Source organism: Gilbertella persicaria, assembly GCF_025201335.1.
Source record: "Gilbertella persicaria strain CBS 190.32 chromosome Unknown B0P05scaffold_44, whole genome shotgun sequence".
Lineage (NCBI taxonomy): Eukaryota > Fungi > Mucoromycota > Mucoromycetes > Mucorales > Choanephoraceae > Gilbertella > Gilbertella persicaria.
In genome coordinates, this window is record NW_026252005.1 from 35,622 (window position 1) to 62,509 (window position 26,888).

At 39.8% G+C, this 26,888-nt stretch overlaps 8 protein-coding genes across 8 annotated transcripts; 3 read left to right on the forward strand and 5 right to left on the reverse strand.

Annotated features, from left to right (window-relative positions):
- Positions 1–120: 120 nt before the first annotated feature.
- B0P05DRAFT_556003 (Pirin-like protein) lies at positions 121–1,120 on the reverse strand. The gene is made up of 2 exons (XM_051579859.1): positions 1,032–1,120; positions 121–990 (listed from the first exon to the last, which is right to left on the reverse strand). Exons 1-2 carry the CDS (start codon positions 1,105–1,107, stop codon positions 194–196), a joined length of 873 nt encoding a protein of 290 aa, XP_051431473.1. The 5' UTR covers positions 1,108–1,120; the 3' UTR covers positions 121–193.
- A 286-nt stretch (positions 1,121–1,406) lies between these two features.
- B0P05DRAFT_599327 (uncharacterized protein) lies at positions 1,407–2,709 on the reverse strand. The gene is made up of 5 exons (XM_051583199.1): positions 2,614–2,709; positions 2,149–2,558; positions 1,914–2,107; positions 1,697–1,869; positions 1,407–1,633 (listed from the first exon to the last, which is right to left on the reverse strand). The coding sequence occupies exons 2-5, from the start codon at positions 2,208–2,210 to the stop codon at positions 1,430–1,432; spliced, it is 633 nt and encodes a 210-aa protein (XP_051431474.1). The 5' UTR covers positions 2,211–2,558; positions 2,614–2,709; the 3' UTR covers positions 1,407–1,429.
- A 297-nt stretch (positions 2,710–3,006) lies between these two features.
- B0P05DRAFT_556006 (heme peroxidase) lies at positions 3,007–4,556 on the forward strand. The gene is made up of 6 exons (XM_051579860.1): positions 3,007–3,358; positions 3,412–3,562; positions 3,610–3,716; positions 3,763–3,905; positions 3,952–4,083; positions 4,143–4,556. Exons 1-6 carry the CDS (start codon positions 3,178–3,180, stop codon positions 4,536–4,538), a joined length of 1,110 nt encoding a protein of 369 aa, XP_051431475.1. The 5' UTR covers positions 3,007–3,177; the 3' UTR covers positions 4,539–4,556.
- On the reverse strand, positions 4,557–5,667 carry B0P05DRAFT_640329 (uncharacterized protein). The gene is made up of 5 exons (XM_051583742.1): positions 5,500–5,667; positions 5,406–5,451; positions 5,254–5,354; positions 4,890–5,207; positions 4,557–4,849 (listed from the first exon to the last, which is right to left on the reverse strand). Exons 1-5 carry the CDS (start codon positions 5,608–5,610, stop codon positions 4,604–4,606), a joined length of 822 nt encoding a protein of 273 aa, XP_051431476.1. The 5' UTR covers positions 5,611–5,667; the 3' UTR covers positions 4,557–4,603.
- Positions 5,668–5,707: 40 nt separating this feature from the next.
- B0P05DRAFT_556011 (uncharacterized protein) lies at positions 5,708–7,434 on the reverse strand. The gene is made up of 3 exons (XM_051579861.1): positions 7,171–7,434; positions 6,523–7,114; positions 5,708–6,473 (listed from the first exon to the last, which is right to left on the reverse strand). Exons 1-3 carry the CDS (start codon positions 7,384–7,386, stop codon positions 5,776–5,778), a joined length of 1,506 nt encoding a protein of 501 aa, XP_051431477.1. The 5' UTR covers positions 7,387–7,434; the 3' UTR covers positions 5,708–5,775.
- A 1,799-nt stretch (positions 7,435–9,233) lies between these two features.
- B0P05DRAFT_477080 (fatty acid synthase) lies at positions 9,234–21,282 on the forward strand (the record flags this gene model as incomplete). Its single annotated transcript, XM_051574946.1, has 5 exons — positions 9,234–10,008; positions 10,071–10,658; positions 10,743–11,067; positions 11,117–18,870; positions 18,923–21,282. The coding sequence occupies 5 exons, from the start codon at positions 9,234–9,236 to the stop codon at positions 21,280–21,282; spliced, it is 11,802 nt and encodes a 3,933-aa protein (XP_051431478.1).
- A 676-nt stretch (positions 21,283–21,958) lies between these two features.
- On the forward strand, positions 21,959–22,933 carry B0P05DRAFT_556021 (uncharacterized protein). The gene is made up of 2 exons (XM_051579862.1): positions 21,959–22,489; positions 22,534–22,933. The coding sequence occupies exons 1-2, from the start codon at positions 21,979–21,981 to the stop codon at positions 22,863–22,865; spliced, it is 843 nt and encodes a 280-aa protein (XP_051431479.1). The 5' UTR covers positions 21,959–21,978; the 3' UTR covers positions 22,866–22,933.
- On the reverse strand, positions 22,934–26,650 carry B0P05DRAFT_640332 (uncharacterized protein; the record flags this gene model as incomplete). The annotated part of the gene is made up of 5 exons (XM_051583743.1): positions 22,934–25,994; positions 26,059–26,184; positions 26,231–26,260; positions 26,318–26,495; positions 26,645–26,650. The coding sequence occupies 5 exons, from the start codon at positions 26,648–26,650 to the stop codon at positions 23,008–23,010; spliced, it is 3,327 nt and encodes a 1,108-aa protein (XP_051431480.1). The 3' UTR covers positions 22,934–23,007.
- Between the last annotated feature and the right edge of the window lie 238 nt (positions 26,651–26,888).

A 26,888-nucleotide genomic window follows, 5' to 3' on the forward strand; every position in this document is an offset into this window, starting at 1 on the left:
CTAAAGAAGCTGACAGTATATTACTGGTGTTTATACTTTTTCTTTTCGGCAACAATTGCAATTGCTTCTTTACATAGAATAGCAGTTTTTTTTTTTTTTTTTTAGAACATGTTAAACCCTACCAATCCTAGCAATTTATTTAATGTTCCTGAAACATTTTCCTTTTCTTTTTTTTTTTTTTCAAAGCTCGTGATTATTTGTTGGCATTTATCCATTCCAGCGCTTGTTCAAACCCGAAGCGACCATGTTCAAAATCTTCTTGAGCCTTGAAGACTTCTTTCTGTGTATTCATCGCAAACATGCCATATTGAACCACAGGTTCGCAAAGAGGCTTACCTGCAACCATAATAAAACGTGCATCATCTGATAAGGATTTTACAGAAACATATGTGCCTCCGTTTTGACTTAGGACCAGCATCTGCCTTGTGCCATCTAGTGTTACAACATCGCCAAACTTGACTGACCCTTTCAGTGGATAGATGAAGCCATTGAAATCTGCAGGGATAGCTTGCTCCAATTGTTTGCCTTTCTCTTTGAGTTGAACATCTACAAAGATCATAGGTGTCCGAGTGAGGATTGGACTTGAAGCACCCTGAAAAGAACCTGCCAAGACATTGATATCAATACCCGGTTCGGGTGCAACATGCGTTAGTCTATGCTTTGAAATTTCTTGATATTGAGGATCCATCATTTTATGTCGGTGAGATAAATTGACCCATAACTGAAGTCCGTGTACTTTTTGGCTTGCTGCAAGTTCTGTATGCACAATGCCTTTACCTGCTGTCATCCATTGAAGATCACCAGGGCCTATTAGACCTTGATGTCCCTTAAAATCTCTATGTTGAATCTTGCCTTCCAACAGATAAGTAACTGTCTCAAAACCTCGGTGTGGATGAGGTGGAAATCCTCCTGGCTCTTCAATATAGAATTCGTCAAATAGCAAGAATGGATCTAAATTGCGCAAAGACCGAATCCCGATACTACGATAAACTTTTTTCTATTTAATCACAATCGAGAGGCATTTTGTTTACTTCTAGCTCCATTCCCCTCTATTTTTTCAGTTGGAAAAATATGTTGACTAATGTTTCTTGCAATACGAAAAGACATGGCAAAAAAAAAAAAAAAAAAAAAATGCTAAAATACAAAGTTTAACTTTGAATGATTGGATTTATAGGCGCTGAGTAATTTACATTGACCAATGGTCTATAATTTAAATAAGCATTATGTAAACATTTAGTACACTATTTCCAAAATCAATGTTGAATTTTATAATACAAATTATACATGAATTAACAACTTCAATTTTGGAAATACTGTATATCCCTTAGTAAATACACGGGTCAATCATTATTATTGGAAGCATTACTTTCCCAGTCAACAGGTACATGTTGGCCTTGTTAATGCTCATTCAACATACTAATGGCTTTATTCACACTTTCCTTAATTCTTTCTTCTCTTTCGGTGGTTTGCCAATTTTCTCCTGAATTTTAGGTGTCGATATGGTACTTGCAGTGCTGCTATCCGAATCAGAGTCATGTATAAATGAGTCATCTGGAGTCATGAAATTCAAATTATCTTCATGAATGACTTGGAGAATGGTTTCAATAGTGTCAATGTTCTTCACTATAGTTCTCTGTTGTTATTTTAGCATAAAAATGAGCCTTTTAAAAAGAAAAGCTATACAAGCTGTCTTTACCATTAATGATATGATTACTGATATGAAATCTGCAATAGCTCTAACACTTTTTTCTGAAGCAGACATGCTAACTTCTCTTAAAATTGTATGTACAATGGTGTTGTCGATGATTTTTGTAGTAGTGATTATTAACTTTAACTTGTTGAAGCAACATGAAGTTAATGAAAAGTGCTCTAATGCATTTGAGTATTGAAGTATTGATCTCCAATAAACTAACGATTTTTTTCCGTAGGTTTCTTGGTATCTTTGGTTGATTCTTTTCCTGTAGGCTTGTCTTCACAGATCAAGACATCATTGGTGCCAGTAACGGAAGTATTGCAGAAAATGAAGTCTAGCCTCACATTTGGCTCATCTTCCTTTATCAAACCTAACCCCTTTAGGGATTTTATTATCCTCGAGTGACATTCGGATCTAAAACAAATTATATACATATAATAATAATAATAAAATACCTTTTAGTCATGTATCCCTCTTTTGACGCGAATATGTAATCAAAGAGATCATCGTATACCATTATACGAATCCAATCCTCATTATGTTCATGATTTTCTAAAAGACCATCGTTATACAAATATCATCTAAAAAAAGTGAACGAAAGATTAATAAATGCTTACAACTTCTGCACAGCTTGCTTATATATGAAAGGGCTGAATCTTTGGTAAATGAATCGATATCTTTTACAACAGCATACAGACTCTCCTTGTTCCTGTATTGGGCAATCTTCTTTAAGAGAAAATGTTCTTCCTTTTTCAATAGATACGGTAGATTTGAGCCATAAGTCTTCTTCAAATCTTTGATGTCACTTGCGAACTTTTTTGGTATAAATACTTTTCTTGTCAAATCTAAAACGCCTTCAGTGCCACTAAATAAAAGTTTGTTAGTTTTGACTTAGTTAATTGATGTTATACTAGTACTACAATTCCGTCAGCTTTTTTTTTTAGCTGTTCTGCTCTACTAAGTACTTTAAACTCTTTCTTGTGTAAAGCTTTTCTTTTCTTCGGCCTACAATAATCATTTTTGAAACAAAAATGGCACACGTTTTGGCTGAGAACATGTCGCACAAAAAATTCCTCAATTACATTTTGAAAAAGCACATTTTGGGTATTAAGGATATAGTTGTGTTAATTCAAGTTGGAAAAGAATGTCAATTCAAATATTATCTCATTTTCTGAGGAAATAGAAAAGCTTTGTGTTTGATATCCCCAGAAATATGGTTGAAGAAATGCCCAGACAGAATAATCATAGATCTATACAACAGTTCAATGGTTTTGTTCCATTGCAATTTAATATTTCAGCTAATAAAAGCACCCCTTTTACTAATCGTTCATTTGATAGGCCAGTTAAAAAAAATTTCAGACATACTGGCTTGTGTTAGTCATCAATAGTCTGATTGGATAATATAAGCATAAAAGGTACATATAAATAAACTTTTTTCTGTCTCGATTTTTTCACTTTTCTTTTCTCATTGTCTTCTTACATTAATGAATTCTCTTCGTTCTGCTTTTACTAAAACCGCTCGTGTCAATCCTCGTGTTGCAGCCATTGCATCAGGATCTATCTTGGGCGCTTCTCGAGTTCGTCCTGCTACTATGATCCAACATCGTGGATACGCTTCTACTGATGCCCCTAAAAAGGGTGGATCTGGTGGCCTTTTATTCCTCAGTAAGTTTTTTTCTTTTTTCCATTTCGTGCTTGAAATGCTTATTATTGAGTAGCTTTGGCTTCTCTCGGCGGTGTTGCTGGTTATTATTACAACTCTGCTCAATCCATTCAAACACAAACTTTGACTAATGAAAAGGAAAACAAGAACATTGATTACCAACAAGTTTATAACGATATTGCAGAATTACTTGATGAGAACTCAGAGTAAGTCATTCAAACATTTTTCACAACTTATTCACGATTGGTATTAGCTATGATGACGGTTCTTATGGTCCTGTCCTTGTTCGTCTTGCCTGGCACGCTTCTGGTACTTATGATAAAGAAACAAAGACCGGTGGTAGTAATGGTGCAACCATGCGTATGTTACAAATGATTTCAGTGTGAATTACTAAAAAAAAAAATAGGTTTCAAGCCTGAGTCCTTGCATGCTGCCAACAACGGTTTAGATATTGCTCGTACCATTTTAGAAAAGATTCATGTCAAATACCCTGAGATTAGTTATGGTGATCTTTGGACATTGGCTGGTGTTTGTGCTATTCAAGAACTGGTACGCATTTGAAACTATTATGATAAATGCTCATCTATTGTTTTAGGGTGGTCCTACCATTTCTTGGAGACCTGGTCGTCAAGATGCTTTAGAAGACGCTAAGCCTTGTACTCCTGATGGCCGCCTTCCTGATGCTACTAAGAAGCAAGACCACATTCGTGATATTTTCTATAGAATGGTAAGTGTTACACAAAGTACGAGTGAATCTCGGATTCTCACACACACATACACACATAGGGTTTTGATGATCAAGAAATTGTTGCTTTGACTGGTGGCCATGCCCTTGGCCGTTGCCATCCTGAACGTAGCGGATTTGAAGGCCCTTGGCAAGAAGCTCCTACTGTTTTTTCAAACGAATATTACAAGGCTATTTCTACTCGTACTTGGGTCAAGAAGGAGTTGCCTCATGGTGGTTGGCAATGGGTTGATAAGAATAACACAGATGTTATGATGTTGCCTGCTGAAATTTCCATGTATAACGATAAGGAATTCAAGAAATATTTTGATCTCTATGCAAAGGACGAAGACAAGTTCTTCAAAGATTTCGCTGCAGCTTTCAAAAAGCTTGTGGAATTAGGTGTTCCTTTTAAGGGCAATGAAAAAGTGTATGAATTCAAGCGTACTACCGATTAAGAACACTAGAATCCTGTATATTTTATTTATTACTGTTTCAATGTACAATAAAAAGGCTACTTTCTTTATCTTGTGAATGTTTTTTGTAAAAAGGCTCTTGTCATCTCAGCTAAACTTTTTTGGCCTTCCTCGGTCTTCTTATTTCGATCTTTTGGTGCCAAGTTCATCATCATTGTGTTTGTGTTGTTGTTTGTCATACTGAAATTATTGGGCACCATGGCTTCGTTTGGCATCATGTTGAGTCTTAACATGGCTTCATACGCGCTCCATCTCTCTTGAGTAAATCGCCAAAAGCAGAAAGCAAAATGAACCTAAATTTAGGTAAATGTTTATCATCTGACCAATGCTTACATAAAGTGTGAATAAAATGACATATAAAACACAAGCGAATTTGACTTCATCTTCCCATAATCGAGTGCAATTATATAAATTAGAAGTAGGGCTTTTTGATGCAAATGTCAATTGGGTATCTTGATTGAATGTACTATTGTAAGGCATGTGCGTAAACAAATAATAAGTTGTATCCTGTCGAGATTGTCCAATACACCAGTCTTTGAATTGTTCTTTTTGAACACCAAACAGTACAATATTAGCAAAGAAATCCGATAAGAAAAAAATGACCATAATCCACGTCAATCGATGTGACCTTCTTAATTGCCATGGTCTTGCCTATCCTATTTTTCAAACTCTTTTTCATGAGTTTGCCTCTACTTACCAAAGAAAACGAATAGAGAGATATTAAAGCTGAGATAAAAAACAAAAGACAGATGACTCCTTGTATAATCAATGCCGCATTGTTCAGGTAAGAAAAGACCGCTATAATGCAAGATTTAATATTTAAAAAGTTAATTATGCATATGAGCTTACGACTTCTCTTTTGAAATGCGAGTACGCATGTATACATATTGATTACCTATAATGACTTGAATAAAAAACTTCTATAAATACTCAAATACTTTACGAGCCATATAAAACACACAAAAGGGCCACCATAAGACATATCAAGGAAGCCACATATTTGAAACCTTCGTCGAACTGGCAAAACAGTTTGATTTGGGTATATTTCTTGCATAAGACAAAAATAAGAAATAGAGAGAGAGAAAGAGAGAGAAAGAGAGAGAAAACAAATATACAAATAAGCTCATGTTGTAAACAAGGCAATTTCCTGATTTAGTCGAACGAAAAAACATATTAGTTTATTATTATTATACAGCAATAAATTATATACAACATAGAATTAGTGCTTTGTTGCTGGATCCTTCTTCTCTAATAAATCAGCAGTACTTGAGGAAGCTTCGTTTGTATTAGAGAATGGTGTAGTAATTGAATTTTCAACTGTCTCTTCATTCTTAGGTGTAGATGAGGATGTTTCTCTATCAATAAAAGGGTTTTTGGAGTTAAGTGGAGGAGAAGGGGGAGAAGAAGCAGGGAGAATAGGTGGTGGTATAATCGTAGAATGCTGTGAATGATTTGCTTCTCCTAAAGGCTGTTCTTGTGTATGAGAAAGACCAGGCGTCATATCAACTGCGACTGCCGAATTGTCTACATTTGCTTGTTGTTGTTGTTGTTGTTGCTCTCTTTCTCGACGAAGATCAACAGGCAAACAATCCCATTTACAAATAGGACACATGGTTGATTTTTGAGTAAGCCAGGGATCAATACATAGCACACAAAATCCATGACCACAAGGTAAGATTCGAACGTCATTTTTGCCGGGCGCAAAATCCTCTAAACAAATGGCGCAGTTGATATTCTTAATCAAGTCAACAGAATACTTGTCGATTGGCATACTATTAACAATATCCACAGGAAGAGGATCAAGTTGATTATTTCTAGGTTGCATAGGGAAGCCATTGTTGCCACTGTATCCATTGTAACCATTAGCAAGTTCATTTCGCATACGTCGAATCTTCCACCAGCGTATCACAATGACACCTAGCACACAAAATGAGCATCAGACACATAAGCACATGATAAAACTTACCTATCAGAAAGATGGCAGCAAGTGCAATGATGTAAGATAAATAACCTCGGCCTGTAGAGAAGAAGCCATCACCACCAGAATAGCCCCAACTCACTTCTTCCAAATAAGGCGTCAATAGCCAATATTGTCTCATGTCAGGGTTGCTTGCATTGTACATTTGGTTGATTCTTTGAACAAATTGATTGCCATATATATAAGGTACAAAATAAACAGTTGTTGTAGAAGGGCTGGAAGGGTCTAAATCATTATCAGTCATGTTCAAGACAGAACGAGCAACAGGCAATGCATCAGGGTAAATAGGAGGAGCTATGCTACCCGAGCCTGTAACAGCAGTTCTTTGTATATCAATACTATTGCCATGAGTATCATTATCGTAGATAAAGACAGCCGAAATGTTGATTGTGTTGGCTGTTGATAACTGGTTGACTGTCTTAACTTTCTCACTCCAGCTACAATTGCCTCGTTTCACCAGCGCTATTTTCTCTGCTCTTTGAATTGCTGCTGCTTGGATACTGTTGAAATTGATTTGCCGAAGTGTATCCATTGTCGTATTAGAGGAAGGACAGCTTTCTCCAAAATTGAAAATAATTCTCTGTTAAATATATAATTAGACATCTTAGAAAAAGATAAATTTAAGCATTGCATTACATCAGGTGCATTACGAGGGTTATTATCAACATAAATGCCTTGGAAATCTTGTGAAGTAGCCATGTATGAAGTAGTTTGTATTAGAGTTCCTATACTATTAGGATTCGAGATATTGATTGTAAAACTACGCTCCCAAAACACTGGGTTTTCTATGCCGGCGGCTTGTAGTAACGCACTCTGTAATATAAAAATCAATAGTAAGAGAAGCCTGTACATAATGTGAAAAAAGAGAGACACAAGAGAGAGAAAAGACAAAAAGAAAAAAAAATAGAAAGATAAATTAGAATCTCCGTCAGCAGAATGGTTTCAGAAGATGACGAATAATAGAATTGACTAATTTAGCTTGCTGTGCAATTGAACACAACGACTTATTCAACATTGTTATCAGATTGAAAGGTGTAAGCATGCCCTTCGATTCGGGTCTTAAATTGCAGAAAGCAAAAAGGGGCATGAATTATGTAAAATAATTCATGTCTTTTATTAGAGCATTCATAAATTAAAAATAGAGTGAGTACACACTATAGTTATTGTGTGTATTGAGGATAAATTAATTACTTATTTTATCTAGTATGTTGATTGAAATAGGTTTACGTGGAAGAATAAAAGAAAGAGAAAGAAAGAAAAAAATATTTGTCATGAGTTGATTAGTGTTCTTGTATGGGGATAAAGATCTAATTGGATATCTAATCTAGAGCACCCCAAAAATATAAAAAAAGATTGACATCCTCAACTCCGTGCATCCCGTGGCTTTTCCCGCTTTAATTTTATTGATAAATACATTGGGGCAAGATAAATGGCTTGCAAGTAAAATGCGCCCAAAAAAAAAAATCGGCCCATTTTGCACATCCCCATACTTTCTATTTTATGCGTGATAAAAGATAAGGCATTTTTAATGTATCGAACAAACCCTGAATATGATATACTCGTAGTAGCAGTGCTTTCATAACCAAAATCGATACATAAACACGTCTATTACAGCTTGTTGACTGACCATGGTCTTTTCTACTCGGGTTTAATTCTTTTTCTTTCGCTTTTTTTAAACCTATAAATCTATGATAATGACAATAAGCATATTAAATTGCCTTTTTGTCTTCCTGTGCAATTAGCTAAACAGAAATTGTCCATAAAAGCAAAAAAGAGAGGGCGAGAGAGCGAGAGTATAGAACAAATTGTATGACAACCCCACTTATTGTTGTCGATTGTTGTTTTAATTGGCTTAGACAATAGAGTATTCAATAGGCGTTTTTTTGAATGAAACTCCCTCTCTAATTTACTTGGTTAAAGATGGCTGTCCACTGAGTCCATGGCTGTGTAACCATCTTGACTTTTAAGCCATAAAGCAATGGTTCTATGTTTCAGAGAGCTCAGATTTAAAGGACAACATGAGATCGATCTTTGCCATGCCGAAAAACAAAGCAAAGCAGTTTTGGGGATAGGAAGTAAGAAAATGTTGTTCGTGGTGACACCTTTAGCAATAGCTTTAACTAAGAACTACCTTACTGACAACCAAGCATCGCAAGTTGGTTTTTGGGGTGGGAGCTTAATCGAGTTTTATAATACAAATATACATAATGGACAATGTTAATTCCGAGTCACTCCGCACCAATTTTTGCCCCTACCAAATGTCCAAATCAGGCATTCAAAGTTTGATGGGGGTCTATTTTTTACATGACATTTTAGTAGTAAAACTTTTTTCTTTTCATTCTTTTTCTCTTCTTCTTCAAAACTTCTTTTTTTCTTTGAAAATTTTCATTAAATTTTACAACATCATTTCATTATATTTTGTTTGGGGAAACAGAATATAAAAAAGATAATTTTCATTTTAAAAAAGGAAGAATTTGAATAACACAACTATATTTTTGTATTGTGCAACGAATTAATATACATAAAACAACATACAAAAAGAAGCTTGTAATTTTTTTACTGTAATTTCATAGAGAAAGAGGTAAGTGAAAAAGAGTAGTAAGGAAAGAAAGCGGACTAAACATTTGTATCTGTTTGACAGATAAATCTTTTTTCATCAATTATTTATATACATATACTATACAATCAGTACATACATAATGGATACTCAACAAGTCCTTCGTCCCTTGTCTATTAAACAAAACACTACCGAGGTTTCTGTCCTCGTGCCAACAAATATTTGGGTTCCTGCTGAACAACTTAGAGAAGAGTTTCCTACTGCTGAAGAAACTGTAGAAGAAATCGCTGATATTGAGCTCGCAGCCAAATTTTTGCATTTCGCCACTGACCGTGCTGCCAAAGAATCACAATTCTTGCCTGTCGCACGGACCCTTTTCGTCGACTTTGGTGCTCAATATCTTAAGGAGAATGATGTTCATGCCATCACTCGTTCTCTTTCATCCGAGTCTAAGAAAGTCGTTCTTCAAGCTTACTACTCTGCTCTCGTAGTTCTTAAGGAACACGATGTCTTGTCCGCTGAAGAAGCTTCTCCTGCCAAGTCTGCTCTCTTTGCAGCTGCTGCTCGTGGCGATGCAAAGCTCTTTGCTATCTTTGGTGGTCAAGGTAACATTGAAGAATACTTTGATGAATTTGCCGATATTTGGGAGACTTATCAAGGCCTTGTCAAGCCTTTTGTTGAACGTATGGCTGTTGTCTTGGCTGAATACGCTCGCAGTCCTGAAGCTAGTGTCCTTCACTCCAAGGGTTTGGATATCTTGCGTTGGTTGGAAAACCCTGAATTGAGACCTGATCTTCAATATCTCATTTCAGCTCCTGTCAGTTTCCCTTTGATTGGTCTTACTCAACTTCTCCAATACTATGTGATGATCCGTGTTCTTGGCCGTACTCCTGCTGAAATCCGTGATTTATTTGAAGGTAAAGTTGAAAAAAATAGAGCGTGAGGATGAGCAAAAGTATCTAAACAATTATTTGAATAGGTACTACTGGTCATAGTCAAGGTATCATCAGTTCAGTTGTTATTTCTGCTTCATCCACCGAAGAAGAATTTATTAGCAACACTGAAAAGGCACTGGGTCTTTTGTTCTGGATCGGTACTCGTGCTCAACAAGTATTCCCTACCACTACTTTGAACCCTGCTGTTCTTGAAGACTCCATTGGCAACAACGAAGGTAACCCTACTCCCATGTTGGCCATTACTGGTCTTAGAGAAGTTCAAGTTTTGAAGCATCTTGAAGAAACCAACTCTCACCTTGCTTCCGATCGTAAGATTGAAATTACTCTGCACAATGGTCCTCGTTCCTTTGTTTGCACTGGTCCTCCTCAATCTTTGTATGGTTTGAACCTTAGTTTGCGTAAACTTAAGGCTCCTACTGGTCTTGACCAATCCCGTATTCCTTTCTCTCAACGTAAGATCAAGTTCTCTTCTCGTTTCTTGCCTATCACTGCTCCCTTCCACAGTTTCTACTTAAAGGCTGCCACTCCTATCATCTTAGAAGATGCTGCTAAGCATGGTCTTGCCTTTACCACTAAGGATCTTAAGGTTGCTGTTTATGCTACAGACTCAGGTAAGCGGAAATAATAATTTTAATAGTGGGGTGTTGGGGTAATATAGTCAAAGAAAAAAAATCCTAACGTGACCGTACTTTTAGGCAAAGATCTTCGTGAAGCAGACGACCTCACCAAGTCATTGTTGGAACTTATTTGTGAAAGACATGTTCATTGGGAAAAATCCATTGTTGGTAAGGATTTGACCCACATTATTGATTTTGGACCTGGTGGTGCCTCAGGTATCGGTGGTTTGACCTACCGTAATAAGGAAGGTACCGGTGTACAAATTGTTTTAGCCGGTTCTCTTGAAGGCAGTAACCGTGACCTTTCTTACAAGGCTGATCTTTTTGACGCTGATATTCGTGCTGTTACTTACTCTCAAGATTGGGCCAAGGTTTTCCAACCCAAATTGGTTCAAACCACTAGGTAAGCTTTTTATAGTTCTATTAGCATTATGATATTGACATTTTAGCAGTAATGGTCGTGTTCATGTTGATACCAAGATGTCTCGTTTGTTGGGTAAGCCCCCACTTATGGTTGCTGGTATGACACCTGCTACTGTCAATGAGAACTTTGTTGCCGCTGTTATGAATGCAGGTTACCATATTGAACTTGCTGGTGGTGGTCACTTCAATGAACATCTTCTCCGTGAAAAGGTTGACAAGATTATGAAGCTCACCCGTGCTGGTGAAGGTATCTCTCTCAACATCATTTTCTTGAACGTTCGTCAATGGGGCTTCCAATACCCTCTTATTCAAGTTATGCGTAAGGAAGGTTTGCCTATGGAAGGTCTTTGTGTCGCTGCTGGTGTTCCCAGTCTTGAATTAGCCAATGAGATTATCGCCAACTTACAAGCTGCTGGTCTCCGTCATGTTGCTTTCAAGCCCGGAAGTGTTGACACTATTCGTCAAGTAGTTGCTATCGCTGCTGCTAACCCCACCATGCCTATCATCATGCAATGGACTGGTGGTCGTGCTGGTGGTCACCACGGTTTTGAAGATGTTCATCAACCTATCCTTGAAACTTATGCTGCTATCCGTCGCCAATCTAACATTGTCCTTGTTGCTGGTTCTGGTTTCGGTGGTGCTGATGACACCTTGCCTTACATCACTGGTGATTGGTCTCTTAAGTTCGACTATCCTCCCATGCCTTTTGATGGTATCCTCTTTGGTTCTCGTATGATGGTTGCCAAGGAAGGTTTGGCTTCTCCTGCTGCCAAGCAAGCTATGGTCGATGCTCCTGGTGTAGATGATGGTGATTGGGAAAAGACCTACAAGGGTCCCGCTGGTGGTATCATCACTGTTCTTTCTGAACTTGGTGAACCTATTCACAAAGTTGCCACTCGTGGTGTCCGTTTTTGGAAGGAATTGGATGAAGGCATTTTCAGTTTGCCCAAGGAAAAGCGTTTGCCTGCTTTGTTGGCTAAGAAGGACTACATTATCAAGCGCTTGAATGCTGATTTCCAAAAGGTCTGGTTCGGTCAAAAGAAGACTGGCGAAGCTGTTGATCTTCAAGATATGACTTACACTGAAGTTGTTCACCGTTTGATTACTTTGCTTTACGTCAAGCATGAAGCTCGTTGGATTGATACAACCCTCCGTGACTTGGTTGGTGATTTCTTACGTCGTGTTGAAGAACGTTTCACTAAGAAGTCTGGTCCTTCTATGCTTCAAAACTACACTCAATTGGAAACTCCTCTTCCTTTTGCTGATGAATTCTTGGCTCAATTCCCTGAAGCTGAAAGCCAACTCTTGACTTCTGAAGATGTTCTTCACTTCATCGCTCTTTGTAAGCGTCCTTTTCAAAAGCCCGTTCCTTTCATTCCTGTTATGGATAAGGAATTCGATATTTGGTTTAAGAAAGATTCTCTCTGGCAATCTGAAGACCTTGGTGCCGTTGTTGATCAAGATGTCCAACGTACTTGTATTCTTCACGGTCCTGTCGCTGCCAAGTACGCCACTCGTGTCGACCAACCTGTTGGTGAGATCCTTGGTGACATTTACGAAAGCCACATTGAAAGCTTGAAGGAGCGTTACTATAAGGATGCTGCTATTCCTCAAATTGAATACCTTGGTGGTGTTGCTATTGAAAAGACTGTTCTTCAAGAAGCTTCTTCCACTGCTACTGAAAAGGTATATGAAGTTGGTACTCAAGTTCCTACTGAAGATGAATGGCTTCAAACTATTTCTGGTCCTGAATACAGCTGGCTTCGTGCTCTCTTGACCTCTCCTTTCATTGTTCAAGGAAAGCGTTTCATTGATAACCCTGCTAAGCGCATCTTCCGTCCTCGTGCTGGTCAAAAGGTTGTTGTTTCTTTCAACAATGGTCAAATTACTGCTGTTAAGGTCCAAGACAAGCGTACATGGAGTGCTACTGATAAGACTACTGACTATGTCTCTTCTGTTGAAGCCTCCATTTCTGGCAAGTCTATTGATGTCAAGCTCTTCGAAAAGAGAGGCAGTGACTTCATTCCTTTGAACTTGCAATTCGAGTACAAGCCTGAACTTGGTTACGCTCCTGTCCATGAAGTCATGGAAGGTCGTAACGATCGTATTAAGGACTTCTACTACAAGCTTTGGTTTGGTATTGATAATACTGATGATTTCTTGAACGTCTCTGTCAATGAGAAGCTCATCGGTAAGGATGAGACCGTCAAGTCCGAAGAAATCAAGGAGTTCTGTCAAGCTGTCGGCAACCAAGCTGAAGTCTTTGTTGATCGTGGTCAAAAGGTTGTCTATGCTCCTATGGATTTCGCCATTGTTGTTGGTTGGAAGGCTATTATGAAGGCCATCTTCCCTAAGGTCATTGATGGTGATCTCTTGAGACTTGTTCACTTGGGTAACGGCTACCGTCTCTTGGAAGGTTCTGAACTTCTTAAGGTTGGCGATGTTGTTGATACTTTTGCCCACATCAACGCCGTCATTAACACTGATTCTGGTAAGATGATCGAAGTCAAGGGTGTCATTGTTCGTGAAGAAAAGCCTGTTCTTGAAGTGACTAGTCAATTCCTATACCGTGGTAACTTCGAAGACTTTGAACACACCTTTGAACGCAAGACCGAAACTCCCATGGAATTCAAGGTCAAGGATACTAAGGACATTGCCGTCCTTAAGTCAAAGGAATGGATGCAATGGACTGAAGCTTTGGAAACTCACGAAGTTACTCCTGGTTCCTCTTTGATCTTCCGTTTAAACACTGAACTCAAATACAAGAACAAGAAAGTCTTTGCTAGTGTTAAGACTACTGGTACTGTTGTCATGCAACTTTCTACCAAGGAATTTGTTGAAATTGCCAAGGTTGAATATGAGTCTGGCGAAAGCCACGGTAACCCTGTCATTGAATACTTGAAGCGTAACGCTCAAGAAATTGAACAAGCTCATTTCTTTGAAAACGGTGGTTACTCTGTCATGCCTAGTCAATCTACCTACTCTTCAGTTGTTCATGCTCCTGCTTCCAACGAGCCTTATGCCAATGTTTCAGGTGATTTCAACCCTATTCACGTCAACCCTTACTTTGCTGATTTGGCTTTGTTGCCTGGTACTATCACTCATGGTATGTGGACCAGTGCTTCTACTCGTAAGTTCGTTGAAATCTTCGCTGCCGATAACGTTCCTCGTCGTGTCATTGCTTACGATGTCAAGTTCGTTGGTATGGTCTTGCCTTCTGATAGACTTGAAACCAAGCTTTATCACACTGGCATGAAGAATGGTCGTAAGATCATTAAGGTTGAAACCATTAACCAAAATAACGAAAAAGTCGTTGAAGGCACTGCTGAAGTCGAACAACCTGTCACTGCCTATGTCTTCACTGGTCAAGGTTCTCAAGAACAAGGTATGGGTATGGCTTTGTATGACAGCTCTTCTGTTGCCAAGGCTATTTGGGACGAAGCTGATAAGCACTTCATGGAAAACTATGGTTTCTCTATCATTGAGATTGTCCGTAGCAACCCCAAGGAAAAGGTTGTCCATTTTGGTGGTCCTCGTGGTAACAAGATTCGTCAAAACTACATGAGCATGACCTACGATGTTGTTGAAGCTGATGGTACTACCAAAACTTTGCCTTTGTTCCCCAGTATTACTGAACGTACTGCCTTTTACACTTTCCGTTCTCCTACTGGTCTCTTGTTTGCCACTCAATTCACTCAACCTGCTTTGACCTTGATGGAAAAGGCTGCCTTTGAAGACATGCGTGCTAAGGAATTGATCCAAAGCAACTGTGCTTTCGCTGGTCACTCTCTTGGTGAATACGCTGCTTTGGCCTCTGTTGGTGATGTCTTGCCTTTAACCTCTCTCGTTGATGTTGTCTTCTACCGTGGTATGACTATGCAATCTGCTGTCAAGCGTGATGAAGAAGGTCGTTCCAACTATGGTATGGCCGCTGTCAACCCTGCCCGTGTTTCCAAGACTTTTAATGATACTGCTCTCCGTTACGTTGTTGATGCTATTGCTCGCCGTGGTGGTGACGTTTTGGAAATCGTCAACTTCAACGTTGAAAACTGGCAATATGTTGCTGCTGGTGCTATTCAAAACCTTGATGCTCTTACCAACGTTTTGAACTACATCAAGACTGCCAACATTGATCTTCAAAAGTTGATGGAAACTATGTCTCTTGAAGATGTTAAGAAGCACTTGTATGAAATCATTGATGGTGCTTTTGAAAAGACCAAGGCTAAGCAAGCAAAGGGTCGTATCGTCCTTGAACGTGGTCATGCTACTGTACCTCTTCCTGGTATTGATGTTCCTTTCCACTCTTCTTTCTTGCTCAGTGGTGTCACTCCTTTCCGTACTTTCTTGGCTAAGAAGTTTGACCCCTCTGATATCAATGTTGCTCAATTGACTGCCAAGTACATTCCTAACTTGACTGCCAAGCCTTTCAGCACTGACAAGAGCTACATTGAAGATGTTCACAAGTTGACTTCTAGTCCTCGTTTGGCTAAGGTCTTGAAGAACTGGTCTGACGACAAGTACGTTACTCCTGCTCAACAACAACGTCTTGGTTACATTCTCTTGATTGAACTTTTGGCTTACCAATTCGCTTCTCCTGTTCGTTGGATTGAAACTCAAGATCAATTGTTTAAGAATTACCAAATTGAACGTCTCATTGAAGTTGGTCCTTCTCCTACTCTTAGTGGTATGGCTGTTCGTACTTTGAATCTCAAGTACCAAGCTTACGATAACGCTTTGAGTAACCGTCGTCAAAACTTGTCTATTTCCAAAGATGCTAAGGAAATTTACTACGAGTTTGAAAACATCGAAGAAGAAGCCGCTCCAGCTACTGATGCTGCACCTACTGCTACCCCTGCTGCTACTCCTGCTGCTACTCCTGCTGCTGCGGCACCTGTTGCTGCCGCTCCTTCCCCTGCCGCTGCTGGTCCCGCCGCTGCTGTCAGTGATGTTCCTGTTACTGCCACCGAAATTCTTCACGCTGTCATTGCTCAAAAGTTAAAGAAGAGTATTGATGAAGTTCCCTTATCTAAGGCTATTAAGGACTTAGTTGGTGGCAAATCTACCCTTCAAAACGAAATTCTTGGTGACTTGCAAAAGGAATTCAGTAATGCTGTTCCTGAAAAGTCTGAAGAAACTCCTTTGGATGAACTTGGTAGCGCTTTGAACGGCAGTTTCCCTGGTACTCTTGGTAAGCACTCTAGTTCTTTGGTTGCTAAGATGATTGGTGCTAAGATGCCTGGTGGTTTTACCTTGAACAATGCTAAGACCTATCTCTCTACCTCTTATGGTTTGGGTCCTGGTCGCATTGATGGTGCTCTCTTAATTGCTATCACTATGGAACCTCCTGCTCGTTTTGGTTCTGAACCTGAAGCTAAGGCTTGGTTGGACTCTGTTGCTCAAGCTTATGCTAAAAGAGCTGGTATTACTTTGTCTGCCCCTGGCTCTGGTGCTGCTGCTGGTGGTGCTGGTGGCGCCGCTGTTGCTGTCATCAACAGTGAAGAATTTGATGCTTTGAAGGCTAAGCAAGATGCTTTGATTTACCAACAATTGAACTTGTATGCCAAGTACCTTCAAAAGGACTTGCGTGATGGCCACAAGAAGTATGAACAAGAAAAGACCACCACTGCTAAGTTGCAAGCGGAATTAGACTTGTGGCTCGCTGAACATGGTGATGTTTATGCTGAAGGTATCAAGCCTACCTTCACTCCTCTTAAGGCTCGTCGTTATGACTCTTACTGGAACTGGTCTCGTCAAGAAGCTCTTGAAATGTGGTATGATATCATCTTTGGTAAGCTTGCTATCGTTGATCGTGAAGTTACAGCCAAGTGCTTGCGTATCATGAACCGTGCTTATCCTCAATTGATCGACTACATGCGTTACAATGTTGAAAACTGTAACGGTGATAAGGGTGAAACTTACCGTCTTGCTAAGGAGTTTGGTGAAGCTTTGATTGAAAACTGTGTTGATGTTCTCGCTGAAAGCCCTGTCTATAAAGATGTTGGTTTCCCCACTGGCCCCAAGACTTCTGTTTCTGAGAAGGGTGACATTGGCTATGCTGAAGTTCCTCGTCCTGGCTGTCGTAAGTTGTCTGACTATGTCAAGGATATGACTGCTGGTTCTAAGGTCTCTGAGTACTCTAACCGTCTCAAGGTTCAACAAGATCTCGGTCGTATTTACAAGATCATCCGTAGCGAAAACAAGTTGAAGAAGAGTACCAAGTTGGCTATCAAAGATCTTTACGCTGATGTCTTACGTGCTATGTCCATGTCTAGCTCCATCGTCAAGGAAGAAAGATCTCGTCAACGCCGTGCTTCTAATGTCAATAGACCTGAACGTAAGCGTCTTTCTGACAAGGCTGCTAAGACTGAAACTATTCCCTTCTTGCATCTTAAGAAGAAGAACCCTAGCGAATCTTCTGGTTGGGAATTTAGCAGCAAGTTGACATCCTCTTACCTCAATGTCTTAACTGAGATTGCTGAAAAGGGTATCACTTTTGCTGACAAGTGTGTCCTCTTGACTGGTGCTGGTAGAGACTCTATTGGTTCTGAAATTATGAAGGGTCTTATTTCTGGTGGTGCTAAGGTTGTTGTTACTACTTCTCGTTACAGCCGTGAAGTTACTCAATACTTCCAATCCATCTATGAAAGCTATGGTTCTAAGGGTTCTGAACTTGTTGTTGTTCCCTTCAACCAAGGTGCTAAGCAAGATGTTGACGCTTTAGTCGATTACATCTACGATCCTAAGGGCCTCAACTGGGATCTTGATTTCATCATTCCTTTCGCTGCTATCCCCGAAAACGGTCGTGAAATTGATGCTATTGATTCCAAGTCTGAACTTGCTCACCGTATCATGTTAACCAACCTTCTTCGTATGTTGGGTAATGTCAAGACTCACAAGCAAAAGATTGGCTCTGATACTCGTCCTGCTCAAGTCATTTTGCCTTTGTCTCCTAACCATGGTACTTTCGGTGCTGATGGTCTCTATGGTGAATCTAAGATTTCCTTAGAAACTCTCTTCAACAGATGGTACTCTGAAAGCTGGTCTAGCTACTTGCTTATTGCTGGTGCTGTCATTGGTTGGACTCGTGGTACTGGTTTAATGAGTGCTAACAACATGGTTGCTGAAGGTATTGAAGCCCTTGGTGTCAGAACTTTCTCTACTGTTGAAATGTCATTCAACATCCTTGGTCTTATGCACCCCTCCATTGTTGAACTCTGTCAAAACGAACCTGTTTGGGCTGATCTTAACGGTGGTCTTCACTTCATTACCAACTTGAATGAAATCAGTGCCAATTTGCGTAAGGAAATCCGTGAAACTGCTGAAATCCGTAGGGCTATTGATGCTGAAAACGCTCTTGATTTCAAGACTGTCTTTGGTGAAGAAGCTGAACGCAAACACAAACCTCACAACATCACTCCTCGTGCCAACATGAAGTTCGACTTCCCTACTCTCAAGCCTTATGATGCTCTTAATCATCTCGGTTATCTTAAGGGTATGCTTGACCTTGATCAAGTGATTGTTGTTGCTGGTTTCGGTGAAGTGTCTCCTTGGGGTAATGCTAGAACTCGTTGGGAAATGGAAGCTCATGGTGAATTCTCTCTTGAGGGTTGCATTGAAATGGCCTGGATCATGGGCTACATCAAGCACCACAATGGTAACTTGAAGAATGGCAAATTCTACTCTGGCTGGTTGGATGCTAAATCTGGCGAACCTGTTGAAGAAAAGGATATTAAGTCTAAGTATGAAAAGCAAATCCTTGAACACTCTGGTATCCGTTTGATTGGTAAGTTATAAAAAGAATGCATTACAATAGATAATTTAATCATCATACATAGATCCTACTGTTATGGATGGCTACAACCCTGAAAAGAAGATGCTTATGCAAGAAATTGTTGTTGATCATGATCTTGAACCTTTCGAATGTTCCAAGGAAGAAGCTGACCACTTCAAGCTTCAACAAGAAGATAAGGCTGATGTCTACGAAAATGCCAATGGTGACTGGTGTGTTGTCTTGCGTAAGGGTGCTACTTTGTATGTTCCTAAGGCTCTTCGCTTTGACCGTCTTGTCGCTGGTCAAATTCCTACTGGTTGGGATGCTACTCGTTATGGTGTTCCTAAGGATATCGTTGATCAAGTCGACCCTGTCACCTTGTTTAACATTGTCTCTACTGTTGAAGCCTTTGTCTCTGCTGGTATTACTGACCCTTACGAATTCTTCAAGTATGTCCACGTTTCTGAAATCGGTAACAGTACTGGTTCCGGTGTCGGTGGTCAACTCTCTCAAAGAGGTCTCTTCCGTGATCGTCTCCTTGATAAGCCTGTTCAAAAGGATATCTTGCAAGAATCTTTCATTAACACCATGCCTGCTTGGATCAACATGTTGCTTCTCTCATCATCTGGTCCTATCAAGACTCCTGTCAACGCTTGTGCTACTTCTGCTGTTTCTATCGAATTGGCTTGTGAATCTCTCTTGACCGGTAAAGCCAAGATCATGATTGCTGGTGCTACTGAAGATATTACTGAAGAATCCAGTTACGAATTCGCTAACATGAAGGCTACTTCTAACGCTGTTGATGAATTTGCTCATGGTCGTACTCCTTCTGAAATGTCTCGTCCTGCTACTACATCCAGAAATGGTTTTATGGAAGCTCACGGTTCTGCTAACCACATCCTTATGTCTGCTGCTACTGCCATTGAAATTGGTTCTCCTATCTATGGTATCATTGCTCTCAGCAGCACTGCCACTGACAAGGAAGGTCGTTCCGTCCCTGCTCCTGGTGCTGGTATCCTGACCACTGCTCGTGAAGGTTCTGGCAAGAGAGCTTCTCCCTTGTTGAACTTCAACTACCGTGCTAGACAAATCAAGGCTCGCCGTGCTCAAATCAAGGCTTGGGTTGAAAGTGAATATGAACTCTTGCGTGAAGAATTGGATGAACTCAAGGCTTCTGGTGAGCTTGCTCCTGAAGAAGAACAATCTTGGATTGAAGAACGTACTACTTTCATCCACAGTGAAGCTAAGCGTCAAGAAAAGGAATGCTTGTCTACATTCAATCATCAATTCTTCAAGAATGATTCTAGCATTGCTCCTATTCGTGGTGCCCTTGCTGTCTATGGTTTGACCATTGATGATATCAATGTTGCTTCCTTCCACGGTACCTCTACTAAGGCTAACGATAAGAATGAATCTCGTGTCCTCAACTCTCAATTGAAGCATCTCGGTCGTTCTAAGGGTAATGCTCTTTTGGCCATTACTCAAAAGTATTTGACTGGTCATCCTAAGGGCCCTGCCGCTTCTTGGATGGCAAATGGTATGATGCAATGTTTGCTTAGTGGTCTCATCCCCGGTAACCGCAATGCTGATAATATTGATATTGTCATGAAGGACTTTGAATACATTGTCTATCCCTCTCGCTCTATTCAAACTGATGGCTTGAAGGCTGGTCTCCTCAAGTCCTTCGGTTTCGGTCAAGCTGGTGGTGAAATTTTGATTATTCATCCTGACTATGTCTTTGGTGCTTTGGAAGAATCTCAATACAATGCTTACAAGGCCAAGAACGCTCAACGTTATGCCAAGACTTATCGTTACCTTCATGACTCCATTACTGGTGTTGCTGACTTTGTTCAAGTCAAGAATGAAGCTCCTTACTCTGACGACCTTGAATTTACCGTTTATCTTAACCCCAGTGCTCGTGTTGAATACTCAAAGGAAAAGAAGTCTTACCACTTTACTAACAAGTCTGCTAACCTCGCTGCCCCCACAGCTGGTGATGCTGAAGTGACCAAAAGCATTCTTGCTTCTCTGACTGAACAACAAGCTGGCAAGAGAGGTGTTGGAGTTGATGTTGAATTGACTAATGCTGTTAACATTGAAAGTGCTACCTTCCTTGAACGCAACTTTACTGCTGCCGAAATTGAATACTGTCAAGCCCGCCCCGATCCCCAGGCTAGCTTCACAGGTCGTTGGTCAGCTAAAGAAGCCGTCTTCAAAGCCATCTCTTCTTATGGTAAGATTCCCTCTGACGGTGCCGCTGCTCCTTTGAAGGAAATTGAAATTAAGAGTAACGAAGTTGGTGCTCCTGAAGTTGTTTTGACCGGTAAAGCTTTAAGCGCTGCTTCTGCTGCTGGTGTCAAGAACGTAAATGTCTCAATTAGTCACAGTGGTGCTTACAGTGTTGCTGTTGCATTAGCTCAGTAAAAAAAAAAAAAAAAAAAAAAAAAAAAAAAAACAAGATGTTGTAAAAAAATATATACATATTAGAATCCCCTCAAAATCCCCACCCTTAATTAAATTTTAAATAAATTTGTATGATGTTGTAAAATAATTATCTTCAAAGTTGTGTAATGCTAAACAGCTGAGATCTAATTGTAAGCATCGGCCATCTTTTATGCATACGCACTGATCAGTTCAAACATTTTCTTATAACTACTAAACAGTGAACATTTAAAAGCTGTAAAATAAAAATGAATTTTGTGTTCTCATTCTTTTATTTTTCTATCTGTATCATAAAAGAGTCCTAACTGCTCTCTAAGATAAGATGCAAATGTCTAAAAACATTGCTTTATCATTGGAATCTCAATCCAGTGGAGGTTTAGTCATATTCATTAAGCTTTTGTGTTCCCCTTCCTTGTCAAACATATTATTCTTTAAAAGCAAATGTATAACCAGAAACAACAAGTTATCCTCGAGATAAGGTTGTTATTCGCAAAATAGATTTCATGAAATTATTTGCCAAAGAGGAAGCAAAACCATGTGCTTATTCTAACCAGCCGAGTAATGAAACTAGCAGAGAAAAAGTGACTTGTAATGCTTTGCAAAGTGACTTAATTTTCTTTATTGAGAAGGAGTTTTTTTCTGCCTTTATATATTTCACTTTTTTTCTTCAAGTTAAAAATGGGCTTACCCTTATGGAGACCTAGAGACTTAAAAGAAGATATCGAGCCTATCATTCATAAACCCCATCATGCTACTTTAAACGACGATAATGATATCCGAGTTAATATTCCCCACCAATTAATGCATAATATACATAATGGCTATAGACGCAGTAGACCTTCCTTTTCCTCTTCCCCTTCCTCTTCCTCTTCCTCTTCCCCTTCCCCTTCCTCCTTCTCCTCCTCTTCTTCCTCTTCCTCTCAAAGAAGCGGCTCTCGGCTTTTTCAACCACTTGTTACTCGCTCTCGTCTTGAAAGACGCAGACAAATGTTGGAGAGACTTCGAGCACAACACTCTTCAAGCACTTCACCGCCTATTCGGAGTGAACTCGATCGTCGCCTTCAACAGCGTATTTCCGAAAAGGAAGATTTACTTGAGCAGCTAACAGCAACTGTGAATTTGCTTGATCAATTTTTGTCCGCAAGAACAGCACTTGGTTCGGATTTCGCGGAACTGTTTATCACTCAAGGTAGAATTTCTCGTTTATCACATTGTATGTGCTTACATAGTTAGATTTGCCTGCTGTTCTTGAGAGCGCATCTTCCTTGGCTGCCTTGGTACCTGCTGCAATTGGCAATAACAGTACTACCTTGAGCAGCGAGAATACTGAAAACAATACACTTCAAGAGATGGTAAATCGATTACTTCAAATTCCTCCTTATTCTGCTCGTATACAAAATGTCGAGCTCAACATTATTTCAACACATAGACGTATTCAAGAACAATTAGACCAGCTAAGCTCCACTGTATCTCTCTCTTCACCACATCAACAATCGACAGGAACAATTAATATGATGCGCACATTAGCAGGTGGTAATCAGACTCCTAGTCACAGCAGTAACTAAGAAAGAACAGACAACCTGCTTTTGTATATATATGTCAAATATACCATGCAATATACGTACTTTATACTATTTTATTTTAAATAATTATACAGAATGAGATATGCAATGATTACAATTCTTTATTGCAATGCAGTGGTGAAGTTTAAAGGCCAACCCATTCTTTGTCAGAAACAGCGTTGCTGTGATGGGTATTAAAGTTGTTGTGGACAAAATCGTCTTGAAGGAGTGAGGTTTCTTCGGGAATATGGTCGTTTCTGTTGGCTTGTTGCAACTCTTCAGTAGCATTAATGTGGTCTTCAGATTCCCATTCATTAGAGTTCACATGGTCATCAAGATCATTCATTTCCTCAGAGATCCATTCAGGAGCAGCATTTGTGTGTTCTTCATTGTCATCTTGCCATTCAGTATCCTTAGTACTTTCGGCATCGTAAGAGTCCCAATCGCCACTTCTAATGTAATAATCGTCGTGTTCAATGTCTTCAGAAACCCATCCAGCATTGGTATGCTCTTCGTCTTCGCTGACCCATTCAGAATCATTAGTGTGGTAGTCAGAGTGATCAATGGTGTCGATATCTTCAGAGATCCATTCGGTAGCAGCATTGTTGTGCTCCTCGTTATCATCTTGCCATTCAGCAAAGTTAGCATGGATTGCGGAGCTTTCGCCTTCAACATCAACATCTTCGGATTCCCAATTAGCAGCATTAGTATGTTCTTCGTTGTCTTCAGAGACCCATTCGGTAGCAGCATTGCTGTGCTCTTCGTTATCGTCTTGCCATTCAGCAAAGTTAGCATGGATTGCGGAGCTTTCGCCTTCAACATCAACATCTTCGGATTCCCAGTTGGCAGCATTGGTATGTTCATCGCCAGAAGTCCATTCAACATCATTGGGATGATAGTTGGGATGATCAACAATGTCGACTTCTTCAGTAGACCAGCCAGCAGCATTGAGGTGTTCATCTTCTTCAGATACCCAACCGTTGTTGTGCTCAGTAGTATCCTCTTCTTCCAAGTCTTGGTCATAGTCAACATCACCCATGTATTCATTAGCATGGGCAACATCGACTTCTTCAGAGCTCCAGTCATTGTTATGCTGGGCATCGTCAGAGTACCATTCACTGAGGTTTTCATGAGCATCATCGCTCCATTCAGCACTATTGACATGGTCGTCCTCAAGGTCAACATCTTCGGATTCCCAATTAGCAGCATTAGTATGTTCTTCGTTGTCTTCAGAAACCCATTCGGTAGCAGCATTGCTGTGCTCCTCGTTATCATCTTGCCATTCAGCAAAGTTAGCATGGATTGCGGAGCTTTCGTCTTCAACATCAACATCTTCGGATTCCCAATTAGCAGCATTGGTATGTTCATCGCCAGAAGTCCATTCAACATCATTGGGATGATAGTTGGGATGATCAACAATGTCGACTTCTTCAGTAGACCAGCCAGCAGCATTGAGGTGTTCATCTTCTTCAGATACCCAACCGTTGTTGTGCTCAGTAGTATCCTCTTCTTCCAAGTCTTGGTCATAGTCAACATCACCCATGTATTCATTAGCATGGGCAACGTCGACTTCTTCAGAGCTCCAGTCATTGTTATGCTGGGCATCGTCAGAGTACCATTCACTGAGGTTTTCATGAGCATCATCGCTCCATTCAGCACTATTAACATGGTCGTCCTCAAGGTCAACATCTTCAGATTCCCAATTAGCAGCATTAGTATGTTCTTCGTTGTCTTCAGAAACCCATTCGGTAGCAGCATTGCTGTGCTCCTCGTTATCGTCTTGCCATTCAGCAAAGTTAGCATGGATTGCGGAGCTTTCGTCTTCAACATCAACATCTTCGGATTCCCAATTAGCAGCATTAGTATGTTCTTCGTTGTCTTCAGAAACCCATTCGGTAGCAGCATTGCTGTGCTCCTCGTTATCGTCTTGCCATTCAGCAAAGTTAGCATGGATTGCGGAGCTTTCGTCTTCAACATCAACATCTTCGGATTCCCAATTAGCAGCATTGGTATGTTCATCGCCAGAAGTCCATTCAACATCATTGGGATGATAGTTGGGATGATCAACAATGTCGACTTCTTCAGTAGACCAGCCAGCAGCATTGAGGTGTTCATCTTCTTCAGATACCCAACCGTTGTTGTGCTCAGTAGTATCCTCTTCTTCCAAGTCTTGGTCATAGTCAACATCACCCATGTATTCATTAGCATGGGCAACATCGACTTCTTCAGAGCTCCAGTCATTGTTATGCTGGGCATCGTCAGAGTACCATTCACTGAGGTTTTCATGAGCATCATCGCTCCATTCAGCACTATTAACATGGTCGTCCTCAAGGTCAACATCTTCGGATTCCCAATTAGCAGCATTAGTATGTTCTTCGTTGTCTTCAGAAACCCATTCGGTAGCAGCATTGCTGTGCTCCTCGTTATCATCTTGCCATTCAGCAAAGTTAGCATGGATTGTGGAGCTTTCGTCTTCAACATCAACATCTTCGGATTCCCAGTTGGCAGCATTAGTATGTTCTTCATCTTCCACATTATCTTCAGTAACCCATTCACTGTCATTGTGATAGGCAGAAGCATTTGTGGTCTGATCTTCATTGGTGAAATAGCTATTAGCATCGTTTGAATGCCATGTCTTGACTTGTGGTTCATTATTATGAGCCTTAGTAGTACGATCTTCATTTGTGAAGTAAGGATCTAAGTCTTCACCTTCGTTCTTATGAGTGACGTCTTCAGTTTCAGTTTCTTTGTTTTTGTCGAGATATTTCTTGTAATCTTGATCTAAACTGTTAATGTAGTCAGCGAATGATTGTTTGGTATCATTGGTAGAAGAAGCATCGTTGCTATGGGATTCGTTACTTTCACTAGTCAGGTTTGTAACTTTATTTAAAGCAGAATCCCAATTAGCATCGTCTTCATGAGTGCTGTCATCATCATTGGTGTTTTCAGAAGCTTCTGTCTCTGTGGAAGTTTCATCAGTTGTATCAACGGCACGCTTTGTGATTTGGAAGGGTACTGAATCAGCTTCACAATATTGGTTATCACCTTGACCAGAGAGATGGAAATGGTATTCGCCAGCGTCTTTATCGCCGAGTGATAAAGGAAACTCGTCTGTTGCACCTTGGCTTGCATCTATGTATTGTATCAGTTATTTTTGTGTTTCCTAAAAAAAGTAAATGATTGATTTGATTATTACCAAAAATGCCAATGTAAGCAGGTGTTCCAGAAAGCGTGTTGTCGACAAGTGTCAAATTGACTTGCTTCATACCGGTTGGTGCTTGCCAGGCCACAACATGTTTACTTTCTTCTTCAAACGAAATACCTAATAAAGCAGTTTAGTCATTTTATTATCGATTTATATATTTTACCTGAAGTAAAGGGATAAGTCACTCGAAAACCTAAAAATATAAATTAGTCTCGTTTTATCTACAGCTCTCTCTTTATTTTTAGCATACCATCACAACTGTTTATGTCAAGAGAAGCATCATTGTTGTGAGCTGTGGCGGCTGTTGGTATATTGAAAAAGGGTGTAGCTGCTACAAAGCTTCCACTTTGAAGCAATAAATTTGCTGCAATAGACAAGGTTGCCAAGTTGGATAACAACTTCATCTTTTTAGTTGAATTGATTGTTTTCTATAAAAGAAGCAAGTGAAAAAAAAAGGAGAGGAAAGAGAGCAAAAAAAAAAAAAAAAGAAAGAAAAAGAAAAGAAAAAAGCGCAAATAAGCGGGGATGAAAGCGAGAGAGAGAGACATGTAAAATGCTCATTAGCCCTTTAAAGTACTGCCATAATTGCATCTATTTTTGTAGTGGTTACACATGAATAAATTGGAACATATTTAGTGAACCGACAATAATTACCTGTAAAGATCACTCCTTTCATTTTGGTTATATATTGCAAGTTTAGTTTGGAAATATCTGTAATTAAGTGACATGAGTTACGTATAAACAAAGGCAGGTATATACTGCCTTGTTTCATTGCTAACATTAATATGATTACTGCTGCTACTGTTTTGCCTTCTTTTAAT